This window comes from Chiloscyllium plagiosum, unplaced genomic scaffold (assembly GCF_037043375.1).
Source record: "Chiloscyllium plagiosum isolate Xiang-an unplaced genomic scaffold, Cpla_swu_hap1 HiC_scaffold_19, whole genome shotgun sequence".
In the NCBI taxonomy this organism is placed as follows: domain Eukaryota; kingdom Metazoa; phylum Chordata; class Chondrichthyes; order Orectolobiformes; family Hemiscylliidae; genus Chiloscyllium; species Chiloscyllium plagiosum.
Window position 1 is genome coordinate 9,586,231 of NW_028270157.1, and position 15,151 is coordinate 9,601,381.

At 39.5% G+C, this 15,151-nt stretch overlaps 1 protein-coding gene across 1 annotated transcript in view; it reads right to left on the reverse strand.

Annotated features, from left to right (window-relative positions):
* Positions 1 to 14,673, reverse strand: part of lrig3 (leucine-rich repeats and immunoglobulin-like domains 3) — a 62,233-nt gene extending 47,560 nt beyond the window's left edge. Inside the window, exon 1 of the mRNA XM_043708660.2 lies at positions 14,465 to 14,673. Coding sequence (XP_043564595.2) covers positions 14,465 to 14,658 — 194 coding nt within the window. The 5' untranslated portion in view covers positions 14,659 to 14,673. The remainder of the gene's footprint in view (positions 1 to 14,464) is intronic.
* Positions 14,674 to 15,151: the final 478 nt, after the last annotated feature.

Genomic DNA, 15,151 nt, shown 5'->3' on the forward strand with positions numbered 1-15,151 from the left:
AAAAATATGTTATAGTTTTACAACATTATGCATAAAGAAATGTTGTATTTTTTGACTCAGACTCTGCACGATTTGGCTCACTGAATGTTAGAAGTAAATAACAACTTCATTTCATTCCTTTGCAAGCACAGAATTGATGATAAACTTTCATTATCAATTTCAAAGCCATAAAAACATCTCCTTCAGCAGTTTCTAATCCAGTATACACTACCAATATTGCAACCTTTACTTGTATTAGAAATAGAAAACTGTTTACACAACTATGAAGAACATTCTTAATGGTTTCAATGTCCTTTCTATGATGGAGAGTTGAAATTTACTGCACACAGGTAGTTTTTTCTATAACACAATGGTTGCGTTCATGTGCAATCCATGTTGTAGAAAAATCGCACTCTGGAAACAGCACTTAAAGTGCTGACAATGTAATTGTGTTTTCACATTTTAGAAACAATGTCCCCAATTTGTCAAGCCCGTTATAGCAAATTTGCGCTAACAAAACACATATTACAGTAGAATGATCTGTACTTAACTATTTTGCACAATTTCATCTTAAAGGTGAGATGGGAAAGTTTTGAAATGACCTAAGGAGCAACGTTTTCATGGAAAAGGTGGCGAGTGTATGGAACGAACTGCCAGAGGAAGTGGAAGCTGGTAGAATTACAACATTTGAAAGGATGGGTACACGAATAGGGAGGGTTTCGATGGATATGGGCTAAATGCTAGCAAATGGGACTAGATAAATTTCGGAAATCTGGTCAGTATGGACGAGTTGGACCAAAAGGGACTGTTTCCATGCTGTACAACTCTATGGCTCAATAACCTCTACTATTTCCAGTATTTATAAATCCAAATTTAAACAGCTTAATGGAAACATACATTATGATGTTATAGACTCAGCAACCTAGTGATCCATAAGGTTCGGACATCCCTAGAATAAAGCATATGCATAGGGTTCCCACTAATCCCACAAAGAAAGAACAGCAGTTTGGGTGAGGAACTTAATAATGAGCTAACAACATGAGAGTGTGCATCGCTCACTTTGGCACTTCACATATATTTAAGATCAAATAGTAATCTGTAAAGCAGATAAGAAATGCACTCAAATTTATGCAGTTCCTTCTCAAATCACTTCCATGAATTACTTACTAATATTTGCTCATTTAGTTTGCAAGTCGATTAATCATATTGGTTAATCATAATCCCAAGGAGAAAGTGAGGACTGCAGATGCTGGAGATCAGAGCTGAAAATGTGTTGCTGGAAAATTTCAGAGCTGAAAATGTGTTGCTGCGCTTTTCCAGCAACACATTTTCAATTCTAATCATAATCCCAAACAAAATATCAACATTGTTGTTGTATTTCGTTTAAGTAAGGTATCCAGTGCATTACGCAGTACTCCAGATGTGATCTCACCAGTGTACTGTGAAACTAAAGTATAAATTCCTCACACTGGTATTTGAGTCTTGTAATAAACAATGTCATTCTGATCATTTTCCTATTTATTTGCTATTCCTGCATTCTAATTTTTGAGATTTGTGCGTGAGGACACAGAGTTCCCTCTGCAATCTCAATTTGGATAAATGCTAATGATGGTTAAGTCACAAAGACAACAAATAAACATGATCCTGATGCTGACATATGTAACAGCTGAAAGGTTAGACATGAAAACCCTGATCAAACTCACTGTACTGTATGACTCTATTGGAGATGACGAACTAGTCAGTTAGTTACTAATGCAAACCCAAATAAAAATAAAATTCAGAAACAATTGTTTGCTGATTACAGAATAATCCAACAGCAATACGGTATTTTTAAACATTACTTAAAAAAAGTAAACATTCTTCATTAAAAAGTTCTCTGCTCTGGAACCAACTTCAGATATTGTGGAAAATACAAATGCTGCTGATTGCAGATAGGTAAATCCCCCATCTGCAAAGCTCCATGGCATACAACAAAACCACTGGGTTCAGGTTAGCTCTGCAATAAACATAGGAAGCAAAGTTGTGTATGCATATATTGTGTTTCAATGTGAACAACAGATTCTAAATTCTCTCTGTCAAACCAGAATGAAGTGGAAAGAAACACTGCAAAACTTAATAGTGAGCTCAAATCACCCAAAACAGAATCCAAAAAAACCACAGCTTCGGTTTGAGAGGATCACAAAATGCACTTTCAGGTATATTCATGATTACCTAACAAAAAAGGTATTTGGTGCACTGAAGAACAAGGAATAGTTAAGCACAAAGTCAACAGTTTGTTATTTCCCCACCTCAACTAACTAAGCCAATGTTTTTCCAATTTTTCTCAAATATCCTATTTCTAATGCTTGCTTGAAAAGGTGTTAACAAAGGAAGTAAAGAAATAGCCTTAAACCATAGAGAACAAACAGCCATCACTTGGAAGAAATTAATACCTCTACATATTCTTCCTGCAGGGAAGTAAGGCCACATTGTGACACAGTAAACAGTGTGCACCTGGGGTAAATGCTTGAGGCCAAAAGATTGTAAAAGGGGCTAATACTATAAGGTTAAGAGAATCACCAACTATGTGTGTTAGAGGTTAGCAGGCATTTTCCATTTAGTCATTGGTATCTAGAGCCCGTTCTATTTTGCAAAGTAGTTTAATATCGTGGTTTAAACATCTGCATAAGTAAATCGAAATAGATTTTAATCAATGCCATAATGTGGGCAGATCTGCTAATTCAGCAAAATAAAAATGCTGGGAAGGGAGAGCAAAGCTTTAACCACTTTAAGACACCAATACTGAGTAACACATAAATCAGCCTGGTATGTTAAAAGTTTCTGGTCTGGATTGTACAGAAAAGCAGCTGTGGAGAACAGCTCATTGCCATGTGTTTTCCTTGCTGCCATGACAATAAAATCAAGTATTTTTTAAAATTGGATCTTGGGAGTTATCACTCGAATTTCAAGAAAAAGAGAGACTTTTTACTGAACCTCTTCCCTTGACATGCTATTCTTACTCTAGCACCAGAAAACAACTCAGCAATCCAAGTTGGATTTTTGTTTGACTATAGGCAAAGACATACAGAGTAAATTAACATTAATTATAAATGCAAATTAAACAACTGTTGCTCTGTAAATTAGCCCACACACAATAGTAATTCCACTTATAATTATGAATCTTATTTCCTGATTCTGATATAGCAATCTCAAATATACAAGTAAAAAGCCACTAGCTTTCTCTGAACTTTCTCAAATTGTTTCTTTTCTTCTAAATCAATATGTCCAGGGATGTTATGACACAATTCTAGAGCAGGGGGCACTCAAGCCTGGGTCTCTTAGCTCAGAGGTGGGGACACCACCACAAGTGTCCTCAAAGCAAACACTCCAGTACTGTCAGAGATACTGTCTTTCAGATGAGATATTAGGTATTTTATAAACAACTTATTCAGAGATGTCACTAAATGCCACTGGAGCAAATGTACTTGAACATGGGCCTCCTGGCTCAAAGACAGAGATATTACCATGACACCACAAAAACTTTACTCTTCAGTGTACATAAATTTTAATTACTAATGCAAATTGACTGCAGGCTATTATCTAATCTTAGAAATTCATCAACAGCTTGAGCTTTGCCCTTAAATTTTGTAATCGCTAATTGAAGTATTGCCTGAGTAAGTCCCAGATAACCACTGTAAAACATGTGTGGTCTGAGAAGTGATCATTTTCCTGCTGCAATGAATTACTTTGTCTTAGTCCTTGGCCACACTTCTATTACTTGTTCTTTCAGCCTTGCCCTCAGGGAAGGCAGATAGTCTAGAACATCAAAAGGGCATAGACAAATTGGTAAAATCGGCAGATGAAGGTCAGATGGACCAATAAGTAGTAATTTATTTTGCTTAGAAGAACAAAGGGACAGAATGAACATTACAGATCTCAAGAAGGTGCAAATAGGTTAAATAAGCAGTGAATAAAGCACCTAGTACTGGTTCCAGTTTTGGGGCCACACTTTAAGGAGGATGAGAAAACACTGAACAGTGTGCACAAAAAACAACACAATGGTTCCAGAGACAATGAACTTAAATTGTGAAGATTTATTTGAATTAGAACGGTCTTCCATACACAAGAGAACACTGAGATCAGAACCAGAGGTATGTAAAGTCATAAGAGATTTGAACAGACTACAGAAAAACCTTGATTATCCAAAGGACATAGGCAGGTAGTATTTCATTTGGTTTTAATTGAATTCCGGATGATCGAGATTCCTCTTTAGATAGGAAGAAACTGTTCCCGCTCTCAAAAGGATCAAGCATAAGAGGGAACAGATTTGTGGTAATTTGCCAAAGAAGCAACAGTGGTGAGATAAAACATTATCGCTTAGAATGCATGGTCTGCATGTAGTGTAAACAGTTAATATTTGGCAAATAAAAAGTCAATGGAATGTTATTTGACAAGGAACAAAGAATAGAGAGAAGGGAGGAGAACTGATGCAGACAAGAGTAAAATAATTGGGTCCTTCTGAATTTCGATTGAATTTATTGTCACATGTACCGAGACACAGTGAAAAGCTTTGTCTTGCGAGCAATACAGGCAGATCACATAGTTAACTGGCATAGATAAATAAATAATAGGTAAACAGTGGCAAAACAAAAGTACAGATACAGACAAATGCTATGAGTTTGACAGTGCATTCAGTATTCTAACAACAGAAGAGTAGAAACTGTTTTGAAACCGGCTGGTGCGTGTGTTCAGGCTTCCTAAACTTCTCCCCGATGGTAGAGGCTGTAGAAAAGCATTACCAGGGTGGGACTGCACCCTTCTTTACAACAATTGTTTTTTTTCCCATGGATATGAGTATTTGTGGCATTTCACCATTTGTGGCCCATCCCTTAATTGCCGTAGAACTAAGTGGCTTATAGGTATCATTTCAGACAGCAGGTAATAGTGAACCATACTGTTGTGGATCTGGAATCACATACAGTTCAGACTGGCAAGAATGGCAGATTTACTACCCCAAAGGCCATTAGATTAGATTAGATTCCCTGCAGTGTGGAAACAGGCCCTTCGGCCCAACAAGTCCACAGTGACCCTCCGAAAGTGAACCTGATGAGTTTTAAAATTACAGATTAATGATAATATAGTCACCATTACTGAGATCAGTTTCATAATGCAGATTTTTAAATTGAATTCAAGATTTCCCCAGCTGCATTCATACCCAATCTTCACAGAAGTAGCCTGGACCTCTGGATCATTGACATCCTTCAGCCACCTCTACACAACCACTGTCAGAGCACATCTAGTGTGAAGCTGCTTTAATGATTGCCTGTGTGTTTCGCACAGGCACTGGTTCTTGACATGGGTCAACTGCTAACACTGGTTATCCCAAAGTAAATTCAGTAGATGAATGCGAAGGCCTTTGTAAAAGCAAGTTTCAAACAAGACCATTCGTCAAACTGGCAGCTTCTCAGTTATTGCCCAAAAGGGTCATTTAGTTTTTTTTTAACTGGGACATGGATTAAGCATAAATAAACCATCAGAAAACAAATGTGTGAGGCATTACAACTTTGATATCTTGTATTTTCTAGTTGCGTATTCACTAGGATTTAATAACCTTGTACAGTACAGATTCTTATATACAAAAGCCAAAAAAAAATCAGCTTGTAACAGTCAACAGTCCAAAGAACTACTCTGCAGCCATTCATAGCCATTTATGGCCTACTTCTTTTGCCTAAACAAACGTTTGAAAGGTCAGCTAACAAGTTTGTTAATTTATCAATTATCAATTAACCCTAGTTTAAGTCATGATTGTAGTTTTCATTTGGAAGTACTTCTCTGAGCAGAAGTTAATATTCTCCAACATTTGTATTTACACTGCAATTGACAGGTGTTGAAGTATTTAAAGCAATTATGGCTGTGACCACAGCTTCAAAGAACAAATAAACCAGTCAAACAGCAATCCACTGACTACAAAGAGCTAATTCAATTCGCAGAAAGTTACCCAAATGCCAACACAAGTTGAACAGCTCAGTCCTAAGAGTATGCTCTGAAAAAAATCTATTTAGGACAGAGTGCATATTTTGGCTCCCAAATTTCTCTCACCTTCCCTTACAGTTTTCTTTCCTGAAGGCAGTAATTCACACTGAATTAGTTCTTCTCTACATTGGGGTGACCGAACGTAAACTTTGGGAACGATTCACTGAGCATTGCAGCTGGGCCCACAGGGGCTGACCAGACCTCCCAGTCACTGTCAATTTCAATTCCCCTAACCACTCCCTCTCTGACATGACCATCCTTGGCCTCCTCCATTGCCACAATGAACCACACTGCAAATTGGAGGAACACCTCATTTTCCGTCTGGGCAGCCGACAGCCCAATATTGAGTTCACCAATTTAAAATAACCTCCCTTTCCATACCCTGAGTTCGTTCCCAGCCTCTCCCCATCCCTTCCACTCCTCGCTGACACCAACCGGATTCATTCCTCCCACTGACCAACCAGGTCATACCCTCTACCAGTCTTCACCTATACCCACTTGACCACCCTGCCCCTGCTACCCCACTTATCTGCAGCTCTCCCTACACCCACCCCCAGTCTTGACGAGTTACACTCGAAACGTTGACTTCTCCGCCTCCTGGCTTGCTGTGTTCTTCCAGCCTCCTGCCTGTCTATTCTAGTTCTATGGCTGGCACAGCATGTTCTGGGAGCCATTTAACAAATAAACAAATCACAGAAAATCAGATCCTACTCTCATCATCTGCATTGGCATATTCAAGACTGAATAAATACCAATAAAAGGAATTACATTTCCTTTTCTCTAAAATAAGTAAATTAAGCCAAAAGCAGAGCATCACTTTCAGATTGTGCTGAATCTGTCCAGTAATTTGAATGAAATTCCCTCCCCTAAAATAGTCTCACCACTTCCTTCAGGAATGTGGCAGAAATTAAATTGACAAAATTGTCCTAGACTGACAAGAAGCTATGTATCTAAAATGACTTACATACATAAGAAAGCATACATGTTCAGGAGATTCAAAACTAGACTTTCATTCAAATAAGCTTTACTTTTAAAGTCTGATGCTCAGGAAGATCATCTACTGATTGTTACTAAGGGAAAAAGCTATATCACCTGTTCTTAGGACAATCATTTTGTTACCGAGGTTAAAATTGGTCTAGAATGATTACTTTTTTTGCATTATGTAGGAAAAAATAAACTTGCTCCATCTTTGCACTAGGGTTTGGGAAAGGGTGGAAATGTGTGATCAGGACTTGTTAACTTGTCGTTCTACTACATTGCAAAGAAGCATTTGGTATGAACCAGGTTTAATAGCTGCCTGAGTCATTTGCATGTGCAAAATTATTCAACCAGTAACTATGAAAACTATCCAACCTTCCTCATTCTAGTTGCGTTGATTAGAGGCCAAGAGAATTTTACAGTGTTGAATACATTTTCCATTGCCGGGAAACAAAAGTACTGGCAAGTGAGTCACTGCACAACACTATTTAAATACCTCTCTCATGCTTCTTTCCTCTTGGACTTCAATTTTTTTAATAGCCCACTAAAAGCCTTATTTCTTAGAATGACTCTGCTAACTCTTCCATTGCAGTATTTGTCTCTTCTGTAAAATACCTCTGAGTGCTTCATAAAAGGAGCTACATAAAGTGTAAATTTCTATTTAAATTATAGCACTGTATTTCTTTGAGACACTTATCAAGCTACCCAGGGAAGCACAATATGAATAAAATAACAACCAGTTTTAAAGTACAGTACATGGATAACATGCTAATTGTATGCTGGCACCAATATCTTTTGCCATTAGAAATTGTACTTTTTCAATTGTACATTTGTGCATATAAACTTGACACTTACTGAGGATTTAACTGACAAATTTTGGTGCCACAAAGTCCAATGCTACAAGGTTCTTACAATAGCAAGTTTTGAGAAGTTTTGTAGCTCAAGTTGAGGCTTTGTATATATGTTTGCTCGCTGAGCTGTGAAGTTCATTTCCAGATGTTTCGTCACCATACTAGGTAACATCTTCAGTGAGCCTCCGATGAAGCACTGGTGTTAGTGACCGGTTTTCTATTTATATTTAGGTTCCCTTGGGTTGGTGATGTCATTTCCTATGGTGATGTCAGTTCCTGTTCTTCTCCTCAGAGGGTGGTAAATGGGGTCCAAGTCAACAATAAGCAAAACTAATGTCATTTACAAAGTACCTTGCAAGAACTGTAACAAACACTACATTGGACAAACAGGCAAATAAAAACTAGCCACCAGGATACATGAACATCAACTAGCAGGCATGACCCATTCTCACTAATATCCTTACATACAGACGAAGGAGGACACCACTTCGATTGGGACAACAGATCCATCATAGGGCAAGCCATACAGAGACACGCACAAGAACTCCTATATGCATGGCATTCTAACCAGAACTCTATCAACAAACACATTTTGAGTTGGATCCCATTTACCACCCTCTGAGAAAAAGAACAAGAAATGACATCACCACAGGAACTGACATCACTAAACCAATGTAACTGAAATACATAAATAGAAAGCAGGACACTAACACCAGTGCTTCAACGCGGTTCACTAATGATGTTACCTACTATGGAGACAAAACGTCCAAAAAAAGAACTTTCCAGCTCAGCAAGCAAACTTACATACAGGTTCTAACAACGAATTAAGGGATCTTGGAGGTCAATCAATTTCCATAAGGCTTCCACAAGTACAGAACAGCTAGCAGCACAGGAGGTTATCAAAGCATCTGCAGATGACATCAAATGTGGTGCAACAGTCTGTTATGTAAACCAATAGGGTATCAGTTCAAAGACAGAATAGGCTAAGTAGAGTGCATTTAGTTACAAATGTAAATCTTATTTCACTTGAAGGACAGGTAGGTGAATTGTTGAAGTGTTAGAGATGGTGAATAGGGAAAAAAAATTGCTACACAAATGTTAATTCGTTCTTATTGAGGAGAGTGCAATTAAAAGCGTTGGGACATGAAAAACTTCAATATGGCCACAGCAAAGGAAATCCTGAATACTGAGAATTAGTTTTAGTTTCAGTATTCATAATACAAGGAATATAACCCAAATGAAAGTGCCCAAGCAAGCCCCTGAATTTTCATTTAATGTTAAGATGATCTACTTCAAGGCATCACTCCCTTGCAAATCATAACAGAAAATCTTGGGACAGGTCTGTTTAGATCTGATTAGGAAATTGAGGGGAGAAGCATTAAAGAAATGATCCCCTAAAACAACTGAACAATTAATTTGGATCAGGGCAACATAAACACTAATAGCAATGTCCAAAGAGAGAAAAGAAAGAGGTGGAGCTTTGTTTCCGTGATCTAGATGATGCTTATTTAGTGCATTTGATCTTTAAAGGACATAGCTGTGTACAAACTGGCTGTTGTGTTTATCTATTGTATCTCAGAAGTAACTAATTAGCTGTGAAGTGCTTCAAGATGTTCTGAAGACATGAAAAGATTTGTCTAAATTTAAATCATTCCTGGTATTGTTCGTAATCAGTTTCCAAACTTCCAAAAACAATTCTAGCATAACAGCACGAACTGGAAGAGTTTTACCTTTTTGGAAGAAATGGGTCAATTTTGCCTGAAGAGTTGCTATCCCGTGCCCTGTACACACATGACTAGCTGCACTAGGATGTGAATTGTATGAAAGGTTTCCTCAATTTAATGGATTGTTTTTCCTCAGGAAATATTAGATTGATAGTGAATATGTTTAATAAGCATTTACACACTGATAACATCAACACATGGTTTGGTATAAAAAGCAGAAATGCTTACTGATATTTGAAAAAGTGGCAGAATTCTCCAAAGGGTGATCACACTATTTGCACCAAAAGCAATGTTAGTAATTGTTTACACAACTGGAAACTATTCACAGCTGCTCTTCTCATCAACACTTCTGTACTAAACAAGAGGATTGCACGGATACAAGTCCACATCTCTAAAATGACTAGAATAATGGAACAATTCAAACATCACTATCCAGCTGCCGCATTAACTTCATTGTTAGCTCATATTTTGTACAATAAAAAGCTATTAGCTTTCAGAAAACATGGTGAAGTAATTTCCACATCCAACATGTTGCTTTGAATAAATGTGCTTTATTCAATTGTGGATCAGATATTATCAAAAAAAATCTTAACCATATATAAATTAGAATTTGAGCTGTTCCATGATGTTTAACAAAACTAAACTTAGAAAAAATTATTTCATGTTTGGAAGAAATGGTATTTCATGGCAACTAAAATTCAAAGCACAATAAAATGCCTTAAAAACAAAAAACTGCAGACACTGGAGACCTGAAATAAATGAAAACAGAAAACGCTGGAAAACTCATCAGGTCTGACAGTAGCTGTGGAAAGAAAACATAGTTAATGTTTTCGTTAACTGCTTTGCTCACCACAGATGCAAATGCTGCCACAATAAAATGCCTTATTCAATTTTCTGAATAGAAGTAAACTTGCTTGGTTACAAGTCAAGTTTAATACAACTAAATCTGGCTCTCAGCAAAAGAATAGTACAATGTTAGAATTTACTTCCAATATGACAGAATATACAAGAATCTATTTAATATGTAACCTTTATAAAAAGTATTGAAATTTTACTTTAACAAAAGACATGTTTCCTATAAATCAAGTAACTTACTTTGAAAATCCATTGCCTTTTTGACAATCCTAGGGATTATTATCAGTGTGTAAATGCTTATTAAAAATATTCACTATCAATCTAATATTTCCTGAGGAAAAACAATCCATTAAATTGAGGAAACCTTTCATACAATTCACATCCTAGTGCAGCTAGTCATGTGTGTACAGGGCACGGGATAGCAACTCTTCAGGCAAAATTGACCCATTTCTTCCAAAAAGGTAAAACTCTTCCAGTTCGTGCTGTTATGCTAGAATTGTTTTTGGAAGTTTGGGGACTGATTGTTAGTTATCCCTAGTTAATCCTTCAAAGTTGTTCACTCCACTGACACTGAAATGCTTAGAAAATGCGTTATTCAAGTATTGTGAACAGGTCAGCATGGATTCCAGATGAGGTAATTTGAAGGAATTAGCCGCAACTAATTGCAAGTCTCCCTACTTTGTTCAACATTTAGACCCTTTTCAGTACATATTCAGGTAGTGGGGAGTTGCAAAACATTTGATCATCAATCCTATGACTTCCTTAATAGACAGTAGTTTAACAATATTACATGAAACTTCAATTATCTTCTCCCCATCTTTCCTATTGGTTTTTCTTCTATATTCTTTCTGCCAATAAGCTTTGCATAACTAGGATGTGTAATATTACTACGCAGTCACTTCACCAAAAGGGCCTTGCTCATTCCTGAAGAAGGGCTTATGCCCGAAACGTCGATTCTCCTGCTCCATTGATGCTGCCTGACCTGCTGTGCTTTTCCAGCAACACATTTTTCAGCTCATACTGGTGTCTGTATGGGAAACTATTCCACTACAGAAAGCATCACAAACCAGGTGCAATTCTCTCCTCAATCAGCAAACAGGAAAATCCAGAATAGCAGTTGTAGCCAAATAGAGGTCAGATGTGTGAACTCTGGTGGACTTTCTTCTACCAAATCTGGGGCACTGAAAAACTAGCATCCTCCTCCTCAAAGATCACATAGTAGCAGGAACACAATGGAGTTATATTGGTGCAGGCCCGATATTGCTTAATTTTGTCAACTGTTCAACTGATGAACCCACCATGAAGAACTTTCCATACAAAAACTTCAGAACAGAATTTAATTGGTACACTGATTTGTTCCAATAAAATTTCAGATCATGTTCCTACATTCAGAATATAAACAGTGACAGGAATCCAATACAAACATTATTTAAAGACCATTACTGAACGTGGTTAATACAACTACCTTGCATTACCAAGCTTCTGCACCTGGAAAGCAATCAGAAAATGTATTTCTAGGTTCAAAGGCAGATCCAGCAAGTCTTCTGGCACAACCACTCCGTTTTCCGGACCTTAATTTACCTGCATGTTCAGCAAATCTATTTCGAGTCCTCCTCCACCCACCTGCAAAACCCACCAGTTTGTCCGTTTTATGCAAAGATGTGGACTGAACGTGGGATGCTCCTTGCGCAGCACAAGAAGTCTGCTGCGAAGAATCATCCCATCGGACTCAAAATATTTACTCAGTTCTTCTCTCCAAATTCACAGAGTATTAAAGTTTTTACAGCACGGAAAGAAGCCCTTTGCCCATTGCACGTTCTCTGGCTATCAAGCATCTATCAGGTCTTACTGTACTTTCTGCATCTGTCCTGTACCTTTGTATGGTATCCATGATGTGGAGGTGCTGGTGTTGGACTGGATCGGACAAAGTTTAAATATCGCAACATCAGGTTATAGTCCAACAGATTTATTTGGATGCACTAGCCTTCAAAGTGCCGCTCCTTCATCAGCCAAGTGATGAAGGAGCAGCGCTCTGAAAGCTAGTGCTTCCAAATAAACATGTTGGATTACAGCCTGGTGTTGTGATTTTTAACTTTGCATGGTATGGCATTTCAATGGTTCATCCAAATATGTAATTTCCTTACCTCTACCACTATTTTAGGCAGCGGATTTCAGGTGCCCACCACTGTCTGGGGTGAAAGTAAAACTCTCCTCCAAACGCTGCTAAACCTCTTGATCCTTACCTAAAGGGAACATCCCCTTTGGTTACTGACCCTTTTCCTGGAGGGGAAGGGCTTCCCCTGTCTACACCTCTAAAAGCTCTGTACACCTCAATCAGGTAACCTCTTCAATGTTAAAGGACAACACTAGAGAAACTGCCATACAAATCAGCTGAGTTTCTCCAGCATGTTCCGTGCTTTAAAAAAAATCAGGTATTCCGCATCCCTAGTACTTTGTGTAAGAAGTCTGATCCTGTACAAAACGGCGGCAGAAACGAAACAGAAAAAAATTCCTTCGAACTTTGGAGGACAACACGAGAAGTTATGCACTGAGATTTTTCGACTGCAATTACGTGCCACCTCCCCCCACTCGTTGACTTGTATCTCCTTGAAGACTGTGCATTAGACGTTGTACACCTATGTAGAGAATACACAAATTCATGGCTTGCAACACAGACGGACGGTCCATGTCTCTTGCAGATCGAACTTTGTAGGGCTAAATGATAGGGGATAAGATGGGAGGCAAGCATTTAAATGTTTCGACTGCATTTATCCTTCACCTCCTCGTTTTATTTGCTTTGTGCATAACTGACTTCATACTTTATGCAAAGCTTAAATCTGGATGTATAACACGGTCCAGATGAGCAACTTGCGGCTCCAGGTTTGTGGAGGAGGTAACACGAAAAGATGGGGGCAGCCTTACATAGATATATGTCTATTGCAATTGTACCCCACATCCCCAAAAACTCTCCTTCTGCTGTACTGTATGCTCCGTGCATAGCCAATGTTGCGCAGTGCATACCTGTGGTTTCAGAAACAAACTGAGCGAAACTCAGTAGGTCTAGCAGCATCAGCGGAGAGAAAAAAAGTTAACGTTTGCAAGAAGGGTCACTGGACTCAAAACGTTAACGCTGCTCTCTCCAGCTAAGCCTTTTTTTTCTTTTCTGTGGGTGTTTCAAATCTTCAGCATTTGGGGTTCTTTGTTTTATTTTTAATTATAAAATGCAAAATTGGGGGTGATTTAACCATGCAACGAGGAAAGAAGAGTTCGCTCGCATTGTTGATGCAGGCGCTCGAACGCAATGCAGCCTTACAATAACAAGAATAAAAAAATACTGAGTTAATCACGCTCTGGAGGGAGGAGAGAATAGAGTTTGCATTGTATATCATGCACTGAGGGGAAGGCGGGTGAATGGAAAGGGAGAAGGAGTTTGCACTGTCTCGGATGCACGCACCCTAACACAATGTACCGACTCTCAGCTTCCAGAAATTAAAAAAACTGGTCTGAATCGTGCAACGAGGGAGATGGAGTAGACAGTTTGCCTTATCTACGATGCACCGACTCTGATCTCGCAGCAACAAGAAAAAATAATAGTAATTCAATCACACGAGAGGAAGGAAAGAAAGAAAAATAAGTTTGCATTGTATACAATGCACGCACCCCAACGGGATGCACCAAAACAACTTTGCAACAACAGTGGTTTAATGAGGCACCGACGGAAGGGGAGCAAGAGAACAGAGTTTGCACTGCACCCCAACGGGATGCACCAACTTTCACAACAACAATAGAAGTAGTGGCTTAACGAGGCATCGGGAGGTGTTGGGGTGTGGGGGGAAAGAAAAAAAAGTGTAGGAAGAGAAGAAAGTTTGCATCGCACACGATGCACCAACTTTCACAACAACAATATAAGTAGCGGCTTAACGAGGCATCGGGAGGTGTTGGGGGGGGGGGAAGAGGAAAGAGTGTAGGAAGAGAAGAAAGTTTGCATCGCACACGATGCACGCACCCCAACGGGATGCACCAACTCTCGTCTTGCACGTAACAACAATAGAAGTGAGTACTCACAGGCGGACGGTCCAGGCGGGCAGTGGCGCCGGTCCCCGGCTCAGTTTCCTCCGGCTGCAGTCCAGCAGGCGGGCAGCGCACGAGCAGCGGGCCGGGCAGGCGCGAGGCGGCTCGCGGTCACCCAGCAGCGCGAGCGCCCCGCTCGCCCACAGCACGAGCGCCGCCATCCACAGGCGCCTGGCCGTCGCCGACATGCCTCCCCTTTCTGTCGATTTCACACCCCCCCCCCTCCCTCCTCAGTTGCAACTTTACTCCCTCCCCTCAACGAACTTCCTTCGAAATCCACCTTTCGGGTCGGACGTGGGTTGTTTACCCCCACCCCCCCCTTCTCCTTTTCACTCGTTTATTTCGGTTTCGCTTCGCGGCTCCGAGAAGAAGGTCCCGTCCGACTCCGGACAAACAAAAAAACTTTTCTTCGACAACTTTCTCGTTCACACGAGGGTGAGGGAGAATCTGTATTGGAGATGTAGATGCGCGTGTAAATATATGTATATATATTCTGAAACGTTTTTGTTTGAAAGCCAGCTGATTGTTTTGTTTTCTTGAGTAAATCCCAGTCTTGTAATTCCGTTCGGCTCGGCACAGGTACCAACACAACCTCCGTCCCCCCTCGGTCTGTTGTGTTAGAGCCAGCCTTCTCCCACCTCTCTCCCCACCGCCGCCCTCATTGGTCAGCGCGCCCTCGCC